Below are 23,981 nucleotides of genomic sequence, written 5' to 3'. Positions count from 1 at the left end.
AGTCATCTGTTATTTCTGTATTAGAAGCCTTTATTGGTTAAATATACTTTGCAGAGGTGTGTTTAATGTGTCTTCTAGGTCAGTGGTTCCCAAACTTTAACAACTTGCGAACCCCTTTCACTAAATTGTGAAATCTCGTGAACCCCCACCTAAAAATGAATATTTCCAGCGATTTGTTTAAATTTCCTCAGTGTAATAGATGCGCTTACTTTGCTCTGCATAGCTCTTGGAAATCCGGAACCACTGGAGAAAGATAAAGTCTCAGGTCTGGTTCGGCATCAAGTCTATTTCTGTATTTAGTTTTCAGATGTGCATACAAGGAAAACGCTTTCTCGCATAATATGTTGAAAATGGTAACAAAACTGTAGTAGCTTTTTCTGCCAGAAGGGGGTATTGGTTTCTTAAACTCAGCCAAAAGTTGATCAATGACAGATTTCTAAAACTCCTTTTCAGTTTGTAATCACAGGAGATCTCAATCAATTTCCTCTTTTTCAATATCTGTGTTGAGAAAGTGGTATCATCAGAAGGGTTGCGAATCCAGTCATCGCCTGACATAGCTGGAAAGTATTCCCTAAAAGTTGTGCAAAGTCCTTTTAGGTGTGCAATTACAGTATATTAGTTTTAGTGCACTGATCCAACTGAAGCTTATGTTCTTCATGAGTTCCTGGACGATTACTGAAACACTCAGTTTGATTATTTTCCAAACAACTTTCCCAGCACTGCAACTTCTTTATCATGGATTCAACTCGCTCTTGCACATTGAAAACTGTATATTGAGACTTTGAAGAGATAAATGTAGGTCATTAATTCTTGAGAAAATATCTGCTAAATAAGCTAGGCTCTGGAGCCAGACATTATTTTCCATACAGCTGGCAAGCTGGAAAGGGTGGCTGTTGGAAAATAAAACAAAACTAGGATTTCTGTTCTAAGCTCAAACAAGTGCACAAGGATTTTGCCCCATGAGAGCCATCTAACTTTGGTATGGGTCAACAGATAGTTGTGTATACTACCCATTTCTTCACAAAGTACGTGAAATATTCTGGAATTTGGTGGCCCCTGCTCAATCTGCCCTTCATGCCGCCCAACTTCCCTGTCTGCCAAGGACAGGGGTCTGAGCTGCCACCTGTGTGCCTGGGGTCCCAGCTACAGCCCTGCCAACCATGGGGCTTATGCTGCCGGCTCTGCACTCCACTGAGCTCAGGCTGCTGACCGCCGGGGCTTGAGCTGCCGGCCCCAACTGCCCAGCCCCGCGCTTCATGGGGCTTGGCGTGCCGACCCTATGCTGACCACTGGGGCTCAGGCTGCCACCCCCGCCTCCACTGATGGGCAGGGCTAGCCCCAACTGCCTGACCCCATTCTCCATGGGGCTTGGGCTACCAGCCCTGTGCTGATGGGGGCAGGGCTCGGGCTGCCGGCCCCAACTGCCCAGCCCCATTCGTCATGGGGCTTGGGCTACCAGCCACGCGCTGACTACTAGGGCTTGGGCTGCGGGCCCCAACTGGCGCGGGCTCTGTCTGCCCTGCAACTGCATCCCACCTGCTGCTTCCCATGTCTGGGGTCCTCTGGACACCATTAGGGAAATTTTGCTGGCAACCCCCCTGTAATGTTGTGCAAACCCCAGTTTGGGAACCACTGTTCTACGTGCTAAATAGTTAACATTCTATCTACAATTTGTTAGGAATATTATGTTGACACAATACCATAGTAGCCTAAGCCCTGATCCTCATTCCACTTATCCAAGTACCTTGGTCCATACCAGTCTGAGTCTTGCTGTCCCAATTATTGTTATTTACTGTTGTATCTTTGTTTTGTTTACAGGTGACATGTCAGCAGCAGTGCCAAACGTTACATTGAAAATTGATCCTCAGGATCTTCAGATCCAGACATTTACAGTGGAGAAGCTGTTGGAACCATTGATAATTCAGGTATTTTTAGCACTGCAAAAACATTATGGACATTCATAAGAGAAGAGAAACCAGGGAAGAATTTACTTTACTCCTACCTAATGATGGGAAAACTGTATCTGAGTCTTCTGTACCTATGTATACGCAATACTGGCTCAGGAATAGTCCACTTCACTTAGCTTCCTCTATTCTCACAAAATGCAGCACATTTTATTGTACCTAATATAATCTGTTCCACTGAAACCCTTATTCAGTGTTATCCAATGAATATGTAAATATAGAAGGGAGAGAGAGATTACAAGTGGAGCTCCAGTATATAAAATGTCACATGGAAGGAAGGAATTGAGTCTGTTGCAGTTGATGGACAGAGGGGAAAGGAAGATCTTGAGATCTGTAGATAAGTCTAGTTATCTGAACCTAAAAGACTTCACATTCTGTGCCATGTTCTGTTTTAGATGAACCTGTTTGACAGTCCCTAATATCCCTGCCATTTAATTATTGTATATTGTACAATCATTATTTTAAATTGACAGGGATTTTTGTCGACAGAAACCTAGACCCAATGTTTTAACAAAACTCCAGCAACTCTATAAATTGAGCCTGTTATGTATAAGCAGAGTCACATTATAAAATCTAGGGTTATTCCAAAAGTGTTCACCACTTAAAGAGAAAATCTTGATCACACAGAGCTGAGTTTACACGTAAACAAGAAATTTTTTTCTATTTTACATCTATGCAATGGAAAATGCCTTGTTGAAAAAAACCTAGATAGAATTGCAATAGAATGATTATGCATGTGACTGTTTTTTTTAAAAAAAGGCACTTGTACTATACCACCCTTTCTTTATTAGGCTAGGAATAGGAAATACGTCCTCTTCTCTGAATCCTAACCTATTCTTGGAATTTTTTTTTGGATGCACAGATGTAGCAGCATTTGCTTTTTGTAACAGGGTTGCTTGCCCCTTTGAGGGCTAGGGCCAGCCAACCCTGGTTATTAAGGGAACACACCTGAGCGCGGATCAGCTGATTACCTTATGAAGAGCAGCTGTAAGCTGCAGAGGGGTGCATAGGGAGACTAGAATGGAGTACAGAGGTTGCTGGGAGTGAGTAGGCTCCAGAAGAGGAAACTTGGGACTTGAGGAATGAGACTACAGGCAGGAAAGGCCTCAGAGTGACCTGATAATGAAGTAAATGGATGGATTTGACATTTTAAATGTTTGTTAATTTAATAAACCAGAACCTGAGAAGGGGTGTGAAAGAACAACAGGGTTGAGAGTTATTGAAGAAAGGCCTGGAAGGGGAAAACTGAGGCGGGGTCTGCTTGCAGGGCTGTCCTTAGGCCATGAGGGTGTGTGCGAGAGGCGGCCACCTAATGACACTTCTAGTCAGTTACATGTAGCACAGCCATGTCAGCACATCACTTTCTTTCAAAATTTGTCACCACTGCAGAGCAAACTTCTTGTCACAGTGCTACACTGTTCATTTGTTGTTCTGCTCCTGCTGACTATTAGAACATAATCCTTCCTTAGGGTCTGATCTGTAGCCTGTTGAATTCAATGAAAGACCCTCCCCTCCCCCATTGATTTCAACAGGCAGAGACAACCCGTGCCTGCCAATAGTGAGGGCAGCAGCTTCAGAAGATGTTACTGACCATGCTCAATACAAGCCAAGCAGCGAATCAGGGTGTGTGTGTGTGAGAGACACGTGACCCGGTGTGCCCCCTCCATGTGTGGCCTCTGTCAACAGGCTTTGGATCAGGCCCTCGTACTCTAGTCAAATAGATTATTTTCAGGGATTGGCACTACCATGTTGCATGACGGACACTTGACAAAGTTACCTTACTTAGTAATGGACATGGGGGGGGGGAAGAGGGTTATGTCATTCAACGTTTCTTGAAAAATTACCATGTACCTCAAAATTTTTACCATGGACACATTGGTGACCCCTGATTATTTTACATCGGTACTTAATGTTTGTATTGCAGCCCTTTGAGGTGTCACTTGTCTTAAAAGGCAGTTGAGGTTGCTCATCCCTTTGGAGGATCCAAATCTTTGTCCATGGAAGTAAAAATGCCCTAATGTTGATTGAAATAGAAACAACCTGTTGAATTTATTGGTGCAGAGCCTATGTTGTGACTCCAGTTGTGGTGGAAGTGTGTCTGAATAAAGGTAAAGTTTCGGAGGGAGGTAGAAGGTGGATCCAGATTAGAACAGAAACATTTTTTTTCCTAGATGACTCTACAATAGTTTCCTTTGTCAGCTCCCTTAAAAGAAGTAACTCTGGTCAATGCAGAGTATGACCACAAGGTGACAAGGCTAATTCAAAATAAACTAACTTATTCTTGGTCACCAATAATGAATAAATAAAATAAACATTCTAAGGCTTTGATTCTGTCTGAAGTTAGTATCTTCCATTACACATTCCAGATCTACATTAATCTTAAAAGAAAGTTATGAAAAATCATCATTATTTCGCTATAGCTAATAGTCGTTGTTAATCTCTCTGCATTTATTCCTTAGTATAGCTTCCATTGTTATATTCCTTAAAGTGTTGAGTGCAGAATGTTCCAGGTTACTTATTGCCTTTACATCTAATCTGTGCGCTAATTGATAGTGACTTACGTCACTGTCTGACTTCCAGATTCATTTGTTCATAAATCTTTAGCCTGTTCTTTTAATAGTTTCCTTATTCTTCACTTTAAGCTTTGATTTCTCTTTAATCTAAAACTTTTCCCCAGTACATAGGTAAATCAGGAGGTAATTGTGCATGGATGCCAAGCCTGATACATTTTAGTCATCCAATTCCATTTACGCTGTGTGATAACTTTCACAGTTGCATCTATCTGCAATAAATTCCTCCAAAGGATTAGACAATCGTTTCCCCAGCAATTACATTTTTTTTATTGTAACTATATGCATATGCATTTAATCGCTTTAAAAAGTCCTCACTGGGCAAAAGAGGTGATACATGGCGGGGGGGCGGGCATGCAGGGTCATGCTCCCCCCAGATTTGCTGGTTGGCTTGTACTGAGCATGTTCAGTAATATTGATGAAGCTGGCTGTCTTCACTTTGCCCCCCCCCCATCTCTGCTTGGCAATGTAAGGGTGGGGGGGAGAAATTTGGTTTTATGCAGAGTTGCATTTTTTTTAACTTCTATTTATTGTATAATCTGTAAAAGGTGGGCCACACTGCTAGATGCAGTCTGTGAAAGTGGTCCAATCTAGATAATATCTGCACCTTTATGTCTTTATAGGTAAAAGCTCAGTTGATGAGTGTTGCATTTTTTGCCTACTTCACAAGCACTATAAAGTTTGACTGTATTGTCAGATTGAATAGGCTGATAGCCTACAAAAATATTTTGTATAGGCTTTTTAGGTTCTAAAGGTTGCTGAATCATAAAGCTGGGATGTACTCTCAGTGACATGCTATTTGTGAACTCCCCAAGTAGGCTTCATAATAAATAACTTTGTTGAATAATATATGTAGCACAAAGGCAACACTGATTTCAGGTAGTTTCTGACCTTATTATTTTGCTTATAGGCATGTGAGTGTACTGTGGGTGTACAATCCACTTAAAAACCCTGAACTCTGGGGTTTGGAGAAGATGTTTGCCAAATTCTTCTATTCCTCCCCCCCCCTTTTTTTTTTCCAGCAGCTTTCCTTTAAAGAGATCCCATCAACATGTAAACTGTCTTCATCTGAAAGTGTTGTACCTATTATTGTTTCAAGATTTGTTGTATTTAAGATTACTGTGACTGCAGGAGTTTAATGGAAAATTCTCCTTTCAGTTTGTTCATTGTGTTCATTTGACAACTGTGACAAAGTTCCTCCTCTATCTTGGTGGGTCCTGCGCTTATTGGCGGATTTTCTTGCCTCAGAGATTCACCATGCAGGTTGGGGAACAGCCCAGAGACCTTCCCCTCTGAGAGAACCCACAGTCCAGGTCAATTGGGAGGTTTGGGGGGAACCCGGGCCCACCCTCTACTTCCAGCCCAGGGCCCTGTGGACTGCAGCTGTCTATAGTGCCTCCTGTAACAGCTGCATGACAGCTACAACTCCCTGGGCTACTTCCCCATGGCCTCCTCCAAACACCTTCCTTATTCTCACCACAGGACCTTCCTCCTGGTGTCTGATAATACTTGTGCTCCTCAGTTCTCCAGCAGCACACCCTCTCACTCAGCTCCTTGCACCTCTTGCTTCCAGCTCCTCACACTCACACCACAAACTGAAGTGAGTTCCTTCTTAAAACCCAGGTGCCCTGATTAGCCTGCCTTGATTCTAGAAGCTTCTTCTTAATTGGCTCCAGTTGTCCTAATTAGCCTGCCTGCCTTAACTGGTTCTAGCAGCTTCCTGATTACTCTAGTACAGCCCTTGCTCTGGTCACTCAGGGAACAAAAAACTACTCATCCAGTGACCAGTATGTTTGCCCTCTACCAGACTCCTGTACCCCACTGGTCTGGGTCTGTCACACAACAGTAGGTGTATAGCCAGTTTCATTGTTTTGTTGAAGCTCAGTTGAGTTCTCTCTTGTGCATTTATGTGAAGGCATCTCTCCTGCTGGACCTGGGAAAGAGCATGCCCATGGCATCCCCCAGGAGAGTGCTCACCAGACAGAGAACAGCAGTCTCACTACAACTAAGGAGGTAGCAGATTGGGGATATGCATGGAGGGAAAAAGAATAGGTGGGTAGGGGACAGGGAAGGGTCAAGTATATTTGGTGTTGTGGTTCTCAGGCCTGCTTATTCTTTTACTGAAAAGACTCTTGGACCATTCTCCTCTGGTATATCAACTCTGAAGTGTAGTAGGCTTGGGCCAAGGTTCGGCCCTCAGCGGGGCTGTGGGGTGTCCCACCGCCTCGCTCTGGTCTGGCAGTAGTCCGGGGCAACAGGCACACAGTTAGGGGCTCAGGCCCATAAGCAGGGGCTGAGTCCAGCGGTCCGAAACCCAGGCCCTTAAGCAAGGGCTGAGGCAAAGTCTATAGCAGCCCAGGCCCTAAGTCAGGGCGGGTAGCAAGCAAACAGTTAATCAGGTACCCAGGCCTTTAAGCAGGGTCTGGGTCAATTTGTGGCAGCCCCCAGCCTCTGTAGGCCAGGGAAAAAGGGGGGAGTCTGCCACCCAAAGAGTGGGTGGCAGGGGGGGACGCAGGCCCTCCCACTCCACTGCGTCCCAGCTCGGGGCCCTAGCAGCGACGGAAACTCGCTGCTGTCAGTGGGGATCCTGGCCGCAACACACTGACATCGGCTCCGGCAGTGTCAGCAGCCAGACTGGGGTCGGCTGCCCCCGGGCTACTTTCACACTCCCCCTTGTATGGTACCTGGGCCGTCTTGCTGTCGTCGGTGCTCTCCACCAGCATTAGCTCCTCTGGGTAGGTGGTGAAGGGCAAGCTAGGCTCGTCCTCAGGGTAACTGGCACGGAGCCGGCTTGGCCAGTCCTCCTCGGGGTACCTGGCAAGAGGTAGGCTCGACCGGCCCGGTGATTCAGCAGTCCGGTCACGGCCTGCGGCTGTTTCCCAAGCGGGAGCTCGGCCATGGACGTCTGCTCTCTCCACCGGCCTGGGCTCTACTGAGCTCTGCAGGCGAGCTTTTATACTTCCGGGTCAGGGCCGTGACCTCGGAGGGGCAGGGGCCAGACCTGGTGGCTCCGCCCACTTTGGGATTGGGGAGGTTCGGCCCTCAGTGGGGCTGTGGGGTGTCCCACCGCCTTGCTACACAAAGACATGAAACCAGCACCACAGTTATCAGCTCCCTTTGGCACACATGCTCCGCGCAGTTTGCACACCAGACACCTGCTTGGGATAAAAATAAAGCATACTTGCTATTTCATCTTTGATATATTATTTTTATTAAAGGGAAACACAAGTTACACAGAAAATAAACACAAAGATGCGACATCAGGCTTTACGTTTTCATATTTCTAGTAAGAGTCATTTATTGTCTTTCCCAGCATACCCCCTAGCTATAGGAGGCATTCAGCATTCACAGACAGCCTGCCACTTTGAGACTGTCCTCCAAGTTCTGGATAAAGCCTGCTTTTAAAAGACTTATCTTTTTCTCTTTGTCCATGGTGACTCGTGGTTAGTCAAAGAGGAAAATTTCCCCCAATTTGGAAGCTGGGATCTTCTTTTCAATTTCAAATTATCTCGGTGTCTTTCCATTAATGTCTCTTCCCTGGGTTGGACAATGGGGATAGTTACTTGAAGCCAGTTTGATGTGAACAACTGGCTTGGTAGGTGCCCCTTCCTGCTTGACTGCTCACCACCTTGCTGTGAGGTGTAGCTGAAGTTGCAGCACAGATTGAGCACAGTTTTCTAAATACACAAATTGTAAAATGACAATCTGTATACATATGTCATAATGGCCAAGTTCAGAGCATTACAAGCTTTCACAAAAGACCTCTCTTGATATATTTTATAGTACAATAACATTGTATGCAGTCAGTCGGTTTAACTGCTTTTTTGGGGGGGTTAAACCTTCTTTTATCCCCTTGGGGTGTCTGGCCTCTGATTGTCACAACAAATTTGTAGCTTAGGGTTCCTCCTTTTGGATAGAAGGGCCAATGGAAGTCTATTAGTAATAGGGGAGTTGTCTTTAGTTCTGTGTAGAATAAGTGCACTCTAAGGGCAGGTCTACACTTAAAACACTGCATTGGCACTGATGCCGCTATAGTGCTTTAATGGAGACACTCTATGCTGACAGGAGAGCTCTCCACAAGAAGCAGTAGATATTTCAGTGAGAGAAGCTCTCCTGCTGACATAATGCTGTCTAGACCAGTGCTTAGGTCAGTATAACTACATCGCTCGGGGTGTGGATTTTTCATACCCCTGAACGACGTGGTTATACTGAAGTAATTCTGTAGTGCAGACCTGTCTTAAGAGTGGCAAAAAACTATTAACCACAATTTATATGGGCAGTACTTCTTTTTCTCCAGACATCTGAATTACAGAAAGGACTGTTAGTGTTTGAAAGTATAGGCAAGCTGTATGGCCCTTGCCGCTAGGCAGCTCAAAACAAATGCTTTCTTCTTTCGAACAGTGAGAGGCTTCCCAGTTCCAACTGGCCCACTTGGCAGGTGCAGTTTGATATGTTGATTTGGCTTCTGAGGCCCATATTAACCTGTTCAGAGCCTGTGTTGGGTACACACAGACCCTTAAATCAAGAAAGCCCAGCCTCTGGCCTAACTCAAAATCTTTTAGATGAAATCTGGAAATGAAAAGCAAAGACAATTTGCTTGACATTTGCAGCTTGGAGGTATCTCAGGAATGAAGCTTGAATCCGTAGTATAATTCTTTTTCTCCCGATATACTAAATACCTTTTGAAAATCAAGGTTTTCACTGAGTGTTGGAAAACATGCTTGGTGTGCATTGCCACTGGGGTGCAGGAGGATGTGACAGTGTTTAATTAACTGGGAGTTGTGATTGAGCATGGACTGGATAAATGGGATCATACTTTATCTGATAGCATGTGCTATTATGCTAGAATTTTGTCTGGGTACTGTATCCTTCCACTGGCAGCTGTATTAATGATGTAGCAAAAGGAACAAACCTAGTATGATGCCACTGCACAGTTCAGTTATCCCTATGCAAATTGCATCCCTCATTCACATCTTTCAAGATTATTTTTATATTTCTTAAGTGAGCCAAGAACTTTTTATCAAATTGTGACGGGTATTTTAAATCAGAGTCTGCCTCAATGAAATAATATTGAGCCCATTTCTATGGAAATGAATGCATTATGTTTTATCTTCTGATGTTCCTGGCAGAGATCCTGAAGATGCAGGGTCCTGCAGGTATAAGCTTTCATCTACTGGAATGAGTATCGTATTTTTATTGTTTGTTTTTTATTTCTGTTTGACTTTTTTTTAATTGTACAAAACACATTAAACAACTATCACATGGGTGTAAAGGTACATTACACACATCTGAATGCAGTGAAAATTAAAACAAACAAAATGTACTAGAATGGCAAGTAACCATATTTCTTTAAATCCATCCTGCTTTTCATTTAGGTGAAATGGTATTTTCTCTCAGGACTTAAATCATGCAGGCTTGCATGCTAGTCTTTAACATTAAGTTTGCCGCCTTCCACATTGGAAATATCAGCCTATAAACTGTGAAACTGGCTCTTAACAAAATATGGTCCTTGTGGCTGTATATTGAATCCCCTGAAAATAACATTCTAGGATTTCTAAAGTAAATTATTTAGACTGTTGCTTTCAATGCATATTCCAGCAGCTGGCTGGTTTATGTGAAGTAAATAATTTGATTTCTTTGTATTGAAGTTTGAACTGAGGCTGTGCTCACCAGTCAAAAGAAAACTCTTTTTAATAATCTAGACGTGAGGTATTTGCATGACATGTCTCCGCATGACTCTCCAAAACAGTTGAGATCAGGTGGCAGCTTGTCTTTGTTCTCTGTCCCAAAATTCCATATGAATGAGGCAGGGGCCAAGACTTCCTCCTTTCAAGGACTGGTTATGGAAATGCTTTCCTGAGGATCTGTTGAAGTCCCTGTATTAGGCACTGATCCAGCAGGGCACGAAACCATGTGAACTTCTGAATAAAAGCCTGTATACCACCAGATGAGAGTCTTGATCAGGATGTGCAGTTGAAGGGAGACAGACATAGGAATGAATTTATGTGGAAGGCTGGAATTTTGTTAGCTTAACTCTGGGGAGGAGGTGCCTCTGCCCTACCTCCCACAACTCTCTCATGCTAGGCATTTAAGTGGGTCAGTAAAGTGGGTTATAGGACTCCTATCATATAATCCATAACTGTGAGTAGACCCTCCCTGGCCTACCTCTAGGATTCAGTTTGTTCATCTGAATAGTTTCATTCTCCTCCCTGAATGGGGAACAAAGCATATCACAGGTCTGCAAAGATGTCCGGACTCCCTTTCTCCCATACGCATAAGGGCCACTAGTGAAATACCAGGTGTCTCTTTACCTCTGGGCATGGCCTTTATCCACACTGAACACTGACCTCAAGCTATGACAAGCTAAACAATACCACCGGTTACTAATGGTATTTTAAAGTCTTATTCTTCATAACGGAGCTGTGCCTCATAGATGCTGTCAGGAAGATGACAAAACACAGTAGATCTCTGCTAGTTTGATCCTAATGGGAAAAATTCCTTCCTGACCCCAAATAAGCAATCAGTTAGACACGCAACATCCTGAAAACACAGCTCCTATACTGCAAAGGGAGGGAGAAAGGGGGAGGGGGAGGCATCCACAATGGAAGTTCCATGGGTGCTGGAACAATTTGTATTGTGGAGGTGTGGAGAGCAATTGAACCAAACTGTAAACCCTGTATATGATGGAAACCACTTTAAGTCAGGGGTACAGCAGCACCTTCAGCACCCGTAGTTCCAGCATTTATGAATGGAACAAGAGGCTCCAAAGACCTGGAAAATTGTTTAAATTACTGAAGTGGGAGGAGCTAAGGGCCAATCAGCTTCCATCTACCCTTGCCTGCCCAATCGGAAGCAGAGAACCTATGGAGAAGGAGAGGCCAGTACCTGCTTCCTGGACGTCCCCACCCTGCATCTCCCCACCTTGCACCTGCCTTCCACACAGCTGTCCAATCAAGTTTCTTGTCCAATGAGGTGGATGGGTGGTGTTATCTTTATTACGCACCCTTTGACATCCTGTCTCATATCAAACAACAAGCACTATAGCTGTCTGAATTAGCTGAACTTGAATTTTAAACTATACTAAAGATCTGCTGGCACAGCATAACGAACTAGAAGAATAATAAAAAATTCAAAACATCATTAGTGAAAATATCTTTTGATGTTTGTTAAATCGACAATACTTCCCTTTTAAAAAAAAATCTCTTTCAAATGCACTATTTGCGTGACAGCCATTGCAATGCATCAGAAAATACTTTATTAGAAAAATTTATGATGGAGTGTGGAGGTTGTGTTCAATAAATGTGGAATGTAGAGTGGGAAGCTACATAAAAATAGCTTGCTTATGCTCGTTAAAATGCATGATTTAAAAACAGTTTAGCTGATTATGCTCTAACTTAGATTCCAAACAAACATTATGCACATCTTAAATGATTTGCAAAAACATTGAATTCTTTTGGGCTAAATCCTGTCCCCTGTGATTCTGCCCTACATTAGGGGAAGAATTTGGAGAGATGGGTCTGCACCCATTGCACACTGTGGATGCTCTTTCTGTCCCTGCTTGAGAGATGGTAGGGGGAGTAGTCAAAAGCGATTGTGGGAGCAATGGAAGTGAAACTGAGAGTTATGCTTCCTGCTGTTACTGAGGATTTTGTAAATACACTTTTAATTTTTATGTCATTATGATATTTTATAGGAAATAACATAATAATTTTAGACCAATGGTAATAAGATGGGTCAGAGGGGCAACAATGATATTCTACCAGCTTTGTTTTGAACCCTATGAAATGAAGGTAATATATGTGGGAGAATTTCAAAAGTCAGACACTGAGATTAAAAAAAAATTGTCCAGTCTGACAATATCTTGTTGGGTGTGGCTCTTTGTTTTTGAAGTATCTGCTCACTCCTAGTGGTTTCCATCATATACAAACAAAACATTATTTTGTTGTTAATTTTAAATAACTAAAAGCAATATTAGTCTATTGGCTGCAGAATTTAAGACACTCATTTTTTTTTTTTTTAATTTTAGGTTACCACATTAGTGAATTGTCCACAAACCCCTTCTAATAAGAAAAAAGGATGTTCCAAAAGAGCCCGTGTCCTCTTAGCTTCTGTGGAAAAAGCCACTTGGAATCTATTGGACAAAGGGGAGAAAATTGCAAAGGAAACCATTGTATTTAAGGAGGAACTTAATGCAGCACTTAATGATGTTCGTAAAGAAAGTAAGTACAGTACCTACTGTGAATAAATCAGGTGCTTTGAGGAATTCAGTTATACATATAATTTTTGTTAGTGTGTCTATCTCTAAAATGCAAATTGCCTTTCCCATTTACTGAGGTTTGTTCTTTAAAATACAAAGTATATCATTGTGGTGAAATAATGTCCTTGGTTCTTTGGTTTTGTCTCTCTGAGATTAGTTTAGCACTCACCAGGCTGAAGATTATCCAGTAGATGTTATTTGTAGATACTGCACAATTGAAGATGTCAGTTTAAAAAAAAAGGGGGGGAAGAGTTTTACAAATTCTGTACTTAAAAACATGTTATACAGTTTAATAGCGATTCTGTAGTCTTAATGTGATGCCATTAGTCTTTAATACACTTAGGCCTGGGCTAACTAGCGGGATGTTGGAGGGGGGTGGGTTTCGAACTAAGATACACAACTTCAGCTATGCTATTCGCGTAGCTGAAGTCGAAGTATTTTAGTATGACTTACCTGGCCGTCCTCACGGCGGCGAGTCGACTGCCACGCCTCCCCCGTCGATGCCGCTTACTCCTCCTGCCGAGGTGGAGTACAGGCATTGATTAGCGGATCGATGTATCTCGGCCAGACGAGACGCGATAAATCGATCCCCGATAGATCGAACACTACTGGCAGGTAGTATAGACGTACCCTTAGACTCATAGAATTTAAAGTCAGAAGGGACCATTGTGATCCTCTAGTTTGACCTCCTGCACGTTGCAGGCCTCACCCACTCCTGAAATAGACTCCTAACTTCTGGCTGAGTTACTGAAGTCCTCAAATAATGATTTAAAGTTACAGAGAATTCATCATTTACACTAATTTAAACCTGCAAGTGACCTGTGCCCCATGCTGCAGAGGAAGGCAAAACTACCCCAGGGTCTCTGCCATATTTGGGGTTGGCAGTCAGTTAGACCCTGAGCATGTGGGAAAGACCTACCAGGTAGATACCACAGAAAATTCTTTTCCAGGTAACTTGGAGCCCTCCCCGTCTAGTGTCCCGTCTCTGGCCACTGGGGATTTTTGCTACTGGCAGTCGCCGATGGGCCACATGCCATTGTAGGCAATCTCATCCATAATTTAGCAAGCTGAGTCTTTAAGCCAGTTAGACTCTTTTTTTCCCCCTCCCCTTCCCCTTGCCACTGCTCCGCTTAGAAAGCTGTTCCAGAATTTCACTTCTCTGATGGTTAGAAACCTTCACCTAGTTTCAAGCCTAAATTACATTTTATTTTCTCAAATACAGTAATGTTGTCCTTTTTTTCCCTTTTTCTTTTTGACCTCAGTCAATTTGGGACCCTTGGGGGTATTCCAGATGTGAGCAGAAATTGGTGATAGCCAGGTATTTCTTTGATGCAGTTTTGTTTATTTACAAAGAATGTACAAAGTCCTGTCTGTCTGAATGAAAAGGAATCAAATAGCAGGAAACAGATTCTTTTGCTTGCAGTATCAAGGGCATATTTTTCAGCCTACACCGCTGACTCAAAAACGTCTCCACAGGTTTCTTCCAGGGTTAACACCACAGTTCAGCTGTCTGTCTGTCTGTTTCTGGCCTATTCTACACCTAGAATATTAGGTCGGTATTCACGCCCCTGAGCAATGTTAAATCAACATAACCTGGATGTAGACAGTGCTAGGTTGATGGGAGAATTCTCTGTTGGTGTAAGTAGTGTCTTCATTGAAGGGCTACAGAGGCACAGTTGCGCTGCGGTAGTGGTTTTATGTGTAGACATACCCTCAGGCCTGGTCTATACTACAGGGTTAGGTCAAATTTAGCCATGTTAGGTCGATTTAAAAATGACTGTGTCCACACAACCAATCCTGTTCCGTCGACCTAATGGACTCTTAAAATCAACTTCTGTACTCCTCCCCGGTGAGGGGAGTAGCGCTAAAATCGACCTTGCTGGGTCGAATTTGGGGTAGTGAGGACGCAAATTGACAGTATTGGCCTCCGGGAGCTATCCCAGAGTGCTCCATTGTGACCGCTCTGGACAGCACTTTGAACTCCGATGCATTAGCCAGGTACATAGGAAAAGCTGTGGGAACTTTTGAATTTCATTTCCTGCTTGGTCAGCATGGCAGCAGCACTGGTGACCATGCAGTCTCCCCAGAATTGCAAACGAACTCCAGCATGGACCAAAAGGGAGACACTGGATCTGATTACTGTATGGGGAGAAGCATATGTGCAGGCCAAACTCCGATCAAAAAGAAGAAATGCATATATATTTGCCAAAAGCTCACAGGGCATGTTGGACAGAGGCTACACCAGGGATACACAGCAGTGCTGTGTGACAGTTAAGGAGCTCAGGCAAGCCTACCAAAAGACAAAGGAGGCAAAAGGGCACTCCAGTTCAGAGACCTATACATGCCGCTTCTATGACCAGCTGCATGGCATTCTAGGTGGGGACCCTACCACTATCCCACCACTGTCTGTGGACACCTGCAAGGGGGGAGTCTCACACAACAGGGAGGAGGATTTTGCGGATGAGGAAGAGGAGGAGAAGGAGAATGCACAGCAAGCAAGTGGTGAATCCGTTCTCCCCAGCAGCCAGGAAATTTTCTTCACCGTGGAGCCAATACCCTTCCAAGGCGGGATCCCCAATCCTGAAGCCAGAGAAGGCACCTCTGGTGAGTGCACATTTGTAACTACAGTACAGGGTTTAAAAGCAATAGTGTTTAATATTTGATTTGTCCTGAAGAACTGGGATGCATTCGCAGCCAGTACAGCTACTGGAAAGGTCTGTTCACATGTCTGGGGGATGGAGTGGGAATCCTCCAGGGACATCTCCATGAAGCTCTCCTGGAGGTACTCTGAAAGCCTTTGAAGAAGGTTTCTGGAGAGGGCTGCCTTATTTCGTCCTCAACGGTAGGACACTTTATCACGCCAAGCAAGTAGCAAGTATTCTGGAATCATTGCAGCACAAAGCATGGCAGCAAATGGTCCTGGGTTTTGGTCGCATTCAAGCAACATTCGGTCTATATCTTTCTGTGTTAGTCTCAGTAGAGTGATATCGTTCATGATCACCTGGTTGAAATAAGGGAAGTTTTGTAAGGGAACAGTAAAAGAACCCTGTTCATGCTGGGCTGTTTGTGCTTGGCTAAAAGGGATCATCCCAGAGGATAGCCACGTGGCGGGCGGAGGGGTGAAGGGATCATCCCAGAGAATAACCACTGGGTGGGGGTAGGTGTGTGCTGTACATCCACCCGAAAACTGCAGCCCCTCCTTTTAAATGTGAAACCCAACCCATTGCTTGCTCTGGGAAAGGAGGGTGCTCCTCATTCTCACATGTTATGAAGGCGTTGGAAGCCAAACCCTTGTACCCTTTGGCTTACCATGGCTGCCTGGAAACCAAATTCTGTTGCCCAGCCATGTGTCATATATCACCATACCAGCAGGGGCTCAATATAAAAGGCAAAATGCGATCTTCTATCTAAAGCACATGTGCTGTCTGCTGTGAATTGCTTGATTCACTGTGAAAGAGTCTCCCTTTTGTTCTCAGAAATGTATCATCTTAAATTTTACTCTCCCTTTTTATCTCCCCCCAGGTGCAAATGTTTCCCCATACATTCCCCATATCATCTCCATCCCTGAGGTTATCGCAGATTAGAAGGCGAAAAAAACGCACCCGCGATGACATGTTTTCCGAACTCATGCATTCACACACACCCCCGCACTGATAGGGCACAGCTTAATGCATGGAGGCATTCAGTGGCAGAGGCCAGGAAAGAATTAAGTGAGTGCGAAGAGCGGAGGCAGGACATGATCCTGAGGCTAATCGGGGAGCAAATGGACATTATGAACCATCTGTTGGAGCTGCAGGAAAGCCAACAAGAGCACAGACCTCCGCTGAATCCACTGTATAACTGCATGCCCTCCTCCCCAAGTTCCATATCCGCTTCACCCAGATGCCCAAGAACGCGAGTGGGGAGGCTCTGGGCACCCAGCCACTCCACTCCGAGGATGGCCCAAGTAACAGAAGGCTGTCATTCAAACAGTTTGATTTTTAGTGTGGCTACATAAAAAATGTGGCCTTGTCCTTCCCTTCTCCCCCGCCCCACCCGGGTTACCTTGTCCATTATCTCATTTTTTTTAATTAATAAAGAAAGAATGCATGGTTTCAAAACAATAGTTATTTTATTTTGAAGGGGGGATGGTGGTTGGCTTACAGGGAATTAAAATCAACAAAGGGGGCGGGTTTGCATCAAGGAGAAACACACACAACAGTCGCACCGAAGCCTGGACAATCATGAAACTAGCTTTCAAAGCCTCTCTGATGCGCAGCCCGCCTTGCTGTGCTCTTCTAATTGCCCTGGTATCTGGCTGTTCAAAATCGGACGCCAGGCGATTTTCCTCAACCTCCCACCCCGCCATAAACGTCTCCCCCTTACTCTCACAAATATTATGGAGCACACAGCAAGCAGCAATAACAATGGGAATATTGGTTTCGCTAGGTCTAACCGAGTCAGTAAACTGTGCCAGCGAGCATTTAAACATCCAAAGGCACATTCTACCACCATTCTGCACTTGCTCAGCCTATAGTTGAACTGCTCCTTACTACTGTCCAGGCTGCCTGTGTAAGTATTCATGAGCCATGGGAGCAAGGGGTAGGCGGGTCCCCAAGGATAACTATAGGCATTTCAACATCCCCAACAGTAATTTTCTGGTCTGGGAAGTAAGTCCATTCTTGCAGCTGCTTGAACAGTCCGGAGTTCCTAAATATGTGAGCGTCATGCACCTTTCCTGGCCATCCCACGTTGATGTCGGTGAAACGTCCCTTGTAATCCACCAGTTCTTTTAGCACCATTGAGAAGAACCCATTGCAGTTTATGTACTGGTTGGCAAGGTGGTCCAGTGCCAAGATGGGGATATGCGTTCCGTCTATTGCCCCACCACATTTAGGGACCCTCATTGCTGCAAAGCCATCCACTATGATCTGCACATTTCCCAGAGTCACTACCCTTGATAACAGAATGTCAATGATTGCATTGGCTACTTGGATCACAGCAACCCCCACAGTAGACTTGCCCACTCCAAATTGATTCCCGACTGACCGGTAGCAGTCAGGCGTTGCAAGCTTCCACAGGACTATCACTACTTGCTTCTCAACTGTCAGGGCAGCTTTCATCTTGGTATTCCTGCACTTCAGGGTGGGGGAAAGCAACTCAGAGAGTTCCAGGAAAGAGGACTTATGCAGGCGAAAGTTTCACAGCCACTGTGAATCATCCCATACCCGCAACACTACGCGGTCACACCAGTCTGTGCTTGTTTGCCTGGCCCAGAATCGGCGTTCCACTGTATCAACAAGCCCCAGTGCTGCCATGATGTCCCAATTGCCACAGCCGTGCTTTCAGGAACGTCTGTGTCCATGTCCTCATCAAAATCCAATTCGTGCTGGTGTCTCTAAACCCGGTTCTGCATTTATTCAATAATAATGCGCAAGGTGTTTACAATGCTCATAACAGCAGCAGTGATTGTGAGCTAAGTGGGCTCCATTCTTGCAGTGATATGGCATCTGCACGGGTAACTCAGGAAAAAAGGTGCGAAAGGATTGTCTGCCATTGCTTTCATGGAGGGAGGGGTGACTGACAACATGTACCCAAAACCACCTGCAACAATGTTTTTGCCTCATCAGGCAATGGGAGCTTATCCCAGAATTCCAATGGGCGATGGAGACTGCGGGAACTGTGGGATAGCTACCCATAGTGCACTGCTCCATAAGTCGATGCTAGCCATGGTAGTGAGGACGCACTCTGCTGACTTAATGCGCTTAGTGTGGACATACGCAATCGACTGTATAAAATCGATTTCTACACCCACTCACAACAATACTCAGCAAAAGCTTCTGGGCAGATTCTCATACTCCTTTTTGTTTTATGTAGGGGCTTATCAGTTACATTAACTGAAGAGTGAGTTCGCACCTATCAGTAAAGTTTTAACTCAACCCATGACAAGGTTTTACCCAACTGACACCATTCATTCATTAATTTTGTTGGTAGGATTTTCAAAGGCATAGAGGGAATTGTGTGCCTAACAGCCATTTGTGCCTTGGAAAATCTCCTCTGTTATTTTTGTCATGAACTGTTATACAACAAAACAATACTTGTTTAACCAATGTCGCCTCTGTGAAAGTCATGCATATTTCACCTGTGTAGAATCCATCTATATAAACCTCTCAGGAAGCAGTTGCATCTTTTTGTTTTGATGGATCTGGTTCCTGTATTTGCTGTGATGTCAGTCTCATCTCCCCTCATTACCTTTCTTGGTTATGTAATTAATTGAAATGAATATGTGATCTTACATCTTGCTTAAGATAATGTAAAAGATGGTCATGCTTTGCTCAGACTGAATCTGGTTAAATTAACAGAGATGAGTATGAGGAACCAATTTCTCATTGTCTTATTTGGAAGAAGATAATTATATAGCTCACTCTGATGTGTGTGTACTCTTTCCTCTTGCTGCTAAAGAATGAGGATGTTTGCTTGGTGGGTTTGGGGTGGAAGGACTTCCCAGTTCCTTTCATGAACCAGTACAGAAATGCCTGACCAGTCAAACATTCCCTGAAAAGTTCAGGACTGGGAAGGGGGCTCTCACTGCAGTCTTCTTCCCATTGGCTCTTCTGAGGTTTAGGATTCTGGGGGTTTTTTTCTCCCTACCTGCTGAGGCTAGGGAAAGAGGTGTTAGGGGGAAATTATGGATTTAAGTGGATCCAATACAAAAATTGTCAGGTTTGCATAGTTTCTGACATAAAACCAAATAAACCTTGACTGTTTCCGCTGAGGTGTTTTTTAGTTTTTGCATTCACGCGCACTGAATCTCATGTCAATGCACTGAGTTTAGCACCTCTCTAGTCACGTACATCTGATTTTGTGTAATATTTAGGGTTGCTCACATTTAATTGAAAAATGGATTATTTTTATGGTAAATAGATGAACAGAGTTCACTGAGGTCTGTGTACTCAGACATTAGTTTTAGGTTACATCATGGAGTGAGACCAAGGAGAGTGATGCCGGGGACTCATAGCAATCAGGAGCTCAACCATAATACTGAACATATACATAAGACCAGACCAATAGACTCTCAGTGCAGTAGACTCTCTTTAACTCCCTAAAGAGTCATGTAGGTTCCACTAATGTGAAAAAAAGATGGGCCAAATTCTATTCACTTGCAGAGGGGCAACCTAGTGATGTTATAGTGGAAATAAAAGTAGTATTTGGCACATTTTTAAAAAGTAATTTGGAAGTCAGACAGTAACTTAGCATTGACCTCTTTAGAGAAAAATAAAAAGTTGTCATACAAGCTAATATTCTGTCCTTTGCTACATACTGAATAAAATTCTTCTGTGGGTTATATCCCAGATAACACCCACTAAATTCTGTAAGGTTGCACAGAGTATAAGTCATGGCAGAATTTGGTCCATTATGTATTGCAGCAATTCTCTAGCTCTACGGCATGTTTTTTTGTTTTTGTTTTTAGTGTGCATCAATTTCTTAAGTCACTATGATACCAACATCTCTCAGTTTCAGTTAGTTCTTCTGCTAATTTGCACATTTAATTTTTAGAGAACACTTCATAAGCTATTGTATTCCACTTTACATATTTTTCAAATATATGTTAAAGGTAATTTATGTAGCTATTGAACTTATGATCTAAACAGTCCTGTAGACTGACATAATTACCAACCATCTCAGTGGCACACTGTGCTTTTTGCGATAGCCATACAGTTTGCAATTTACAAACAAACTTTATAAAAGCAGAAAGAAATAGGTCTAGTTAAACCAGTCTTAACATACCCTAAGACATTCCCCTCCAGGATATGTCTACACTGCAGTTCAATGTGTGACTGTAGCATCAGTAGACATACCGATGTTAGCTTCACCCAATGCTATCATGGCTAAAAACAGCAGTGTAGAAGTGGTGGCATGAGCTTCAGAACAGGCTGTACAGATATTCTGAGAATGCTAAATACATATGCACCTTGTTAGTCCATGCCAAAACCTGGGCAGCTGCATCTACACTGCTATTTTTAGTCATGCTAGCATGAATGAAGCTAGAGTAGGTATGTCTACTTGTGCTGCAATCACACCTCAGACTGCAGTGTGGACATACCCTGAGTGTGCTAAGCTTCAAGCTTTGGGATACTTTACTCTCTGGAATAACAGACTTCTATCCCCAAAATTGACCTTTTCTGAGGAGACATTGATAAACTGAATAGCATGCAGTTACAGCAAACTGGGCTCCAATTCAGAGAAGCTCGTAAACACCCTAGTGAAATCCTGACTTGTTGAAATTAAGGTGAGTTTTGCCATTGATTTCAACAAAGCCAGAGTTTCATCCAATGAGTTCAGTGGGACTTAAGCACATGCGTATAGTTCAGCATACACTTAAGTGTTTTGTCTTTGAATAGGGATGCTTTCCTGAATCAGGGCCTAAGTCTTTTAGATGAAAACTTAAAAATCATTCTTATCTGCTCTTTGTGGACATGAAAGATTAGGAATAGGGGTTTTGCCTTGTTATAGCTCATAGAATCATTGAATCATAGAACATCAGAGTTGGAAGGGACCTCAAGAGGTCATCTAGTCCAACCCCCTGCTCAAAAGCAGGACCAATTCCCAGCTAAATCATCCCAGCCAGGGCTTTGTCAAGCCGGGCCTTAAAAACCTCCAAGGCAGGAGACTCCACCACCTCCCTAGGTAACGCATTCCAGTGTTTCACCACCCTCCTAGTGAAATAGTTTTTCCTGATATCCAACCTGGACTCCCCCACTGCAACTTGAGACCATTGCTCCTTGTTCTGTCATCTGCCACCACTGAGAACAGCCGAGCTCCATCCTCTTTGGAACCCCCCTTCAGGTAGTTGAAGGCTGCTATCAAATCCCCCCTCATTCTTCTCTTCTGGAGACTAAACAATCCCAGTTCCCTAAGCCTCTCCTCATAAGTCATGTGCTCCAGACCCCTAATCATTTTTGTTGCCCTCCGCTGGACTCTTTCCAATTTTTCCACATCCTTCTTGTAGTGTGGGGCCCAAAACTGGACACAGTATTCCAGATGAGGCCTCACCAATGTCGAATAAAGGGGAACGATCACGTTCCTCGATCTGCTGGCAATGCCCCTACTTATACAGCCCAAAATGCCGTTAGCCTTCTTGGCAACAAGAGCACACTGTTGACTCATATCCAGCTTCTCGTCCACTGTGACCCCTAGGTCCTTTTCTGCAGAACTGCTACCTAGCCATTCGGTCCCTAGTCTGTAGCAGTGCATGGGATTCTTCCGTCCTAAGTGCAGGACTCTGCACTTGTCCTTGTTGAACCTCATCAGGTTTTTTTCTGCCCAATCCTCTAATTTGTCTAGGTCCCTCTGTATCCGATCCCTACCCTCTAGTGTATCTACCACGCCTCCTAGTTTAGTGTCATCTGCAAACTTGCTGAGAGTGCAGTCCACACCATCCTCCAGATCATTAATAAAGATATTAAACAAAACTGGCCCCAGGACCGACCCTTGGGGCACTCCGCTTGAAACCGGCTGCCAACTAGACATGGAGCCATTGATCACTACCCGTTGAGCCCGACGATCTAGCCAGCTTTCTATCCACCTTACAGTCCATTCGTCCAGCCTATACTTCTTTAACTTGGCGGCAAGAATACTGTGGGAGACCGTATCAAAAGCCTTGCTAAAGTCAAGGAATAACACATCCACTGCTTTCTCCTCATCCACAGAGCCAGTTATCTCATCATAGAAGGCAATTAGGTTAGTCAGGCACAACTTCCCCTTCATGAATCCATGCTGACTGTTCCTGATCACTTTCCTCTCCTCTAAATGTTTCATAATTGATTCCTTGAGGACCTGCTCCATGATTTTTCCAGTGACTGAGGTGAGGCTGACTGGCCTGTAGTTCCCCGGATCATCCTCCTTCCCTTTTTTAAAGATGGGCACTACATTAGCCTTTTTCCAGTCATCTGGGACCTCCCCGGATCGCCATGAATTTTCAAAAATAATGGCTAATGGCTCTGCAGTCTCACCCGCCAACTCCTTTAGCACCCTCGGATGCAGCGCATCCGGCCCCATGGACTTGTGCACGTCCAGTTTTTCTAAATAGTCCTGAACCACTTCTTTCTCCACAGAGGGTTGGTCACCTTCTCCCCATGCTGTACTGCCCAGTGCAGCAATCTGGGAGCTGACCTTGTGCGTGAAGACAGAGGCAAAAAAATCATTGAGTACATTAGCTTTTTCCACATCGTCGGTCACTAGGTTGCCTCCCTCATTCAGTAAGGGGCCCACACTTTCCTTGATTTTCTTCTTGTTGCTAACATACCTGAAGAAACCTTTCTTGTTACTCTTAACATCTCTTGCTAACTGCAACTCCAAGTGTGATTTGGCCTTCCTGATTTCACTCCTGCATGCCTGAGCAATATTTTTATACTGCTCCCTGGTCATTTGTCCAATCTTCCACTTCTTGTAAGCTTCTTTTTTGCGTTTAAGATCAGCAAGGATTCCACTGTTTAGCCAAGCTGGTTGCCTGCCATATTTACTATTCTTTCTACACATTGAGATGGTTTGTTCCTGCAACCGCAATAAAGATTCTTTAAAATACAGCCAGCTCTCCTGGACCCCTTTGCCCTTCATGTTATTCTCCCAGGGGATCCTGCCCATCTGTTCCCTGAGGGAGTCAAAGTCTGCTTTTCTGAAGTCCAGGGTCCGTATTCTGCTGCTCTCCTTTCTTCCTTGTGTCAGGATCCTGAACTCGACCATCTCATGGTCACTGCCTCCCAGGTTCCCATCCACTTTTGCTTCCCCTATTAATTCTTCCCTGTTTGTGAGCAGCAGTTCAAGAAAAGCTCTGCCCCTAGTTGGTTCCTCCAGCACTTGCACCAGGAAATTGTCCCCTACACTTTCCAAAAATTTCCTGGATTGTCTGTGCACCGCTGTATTGCTCTCCCAGCAGATATCAGGGTGATTAAAGTCTCCCATGAGAACCAGGGCCTGTGATCTAGCAACTTCTGCTAGTTGCCAGAAGAAAGCCTCGTCCACCTCATCCCCCTGGTCTGGTGGTCTATAGCAGACATCACCCTTGTTGCTCACACTTCTCAACTTTATCCAGAGACTCTCAGGTTTTTCTGCAGTTTCATACCAGAGCTCTGAGCAGTCATACTCCTCTGTTACATACAACGCAACTCCCCCACCTTTTCTGTCCTGCCTGTCCTTCCTGAACGGTTTATA

General features: G+C 44.2%; 1 protein-coding gene across 1 annotated transcript in view; it reads left to right on the top strand.

Annotated features, from left to right (window-relative positions):
• CTNNA3 (catenin alpha 3) overlaps positions 1 to 23,981 on the top strand; it is a 960,805-nt gene that overhangs the window by 14,868 nt on the left and 921,956 nt on the right. The window contains exons 2-3 of the mRNA XM_034775301.1: positions 1,819 to 1,925; positions 12,561 to 12,753. Coding sequence (XP_034631192.1) covers positions 1,824 to 1,925; positions 12,561 to 12,753 — 295 coding nt within the window. The 5' untranslated portion in view covers positions 1,819 to 1,823. The remainder of the gene's footprint in view (positions 1 to 1,818; positions 1,926 to 12,560; positions 12,754 to 23,981) is intronic.

Source organism: Trachemys scripta, chromosome 7, assembly GCF_013100865.1.
Source record: "Trachemys scripta elegans isolate TJP31775 chromosome 7, CAS_Tse_1.0, whole genome shotgun sequence".
Taxonomy (NCBI): Eukaryota; Metazoa; Chordata; order Testudines; family Emydidae; genus Trachemys; species Trachemys scripta.
This window is presented reverse-complemented; position numbering and strand designations above follow the sequence as displayed.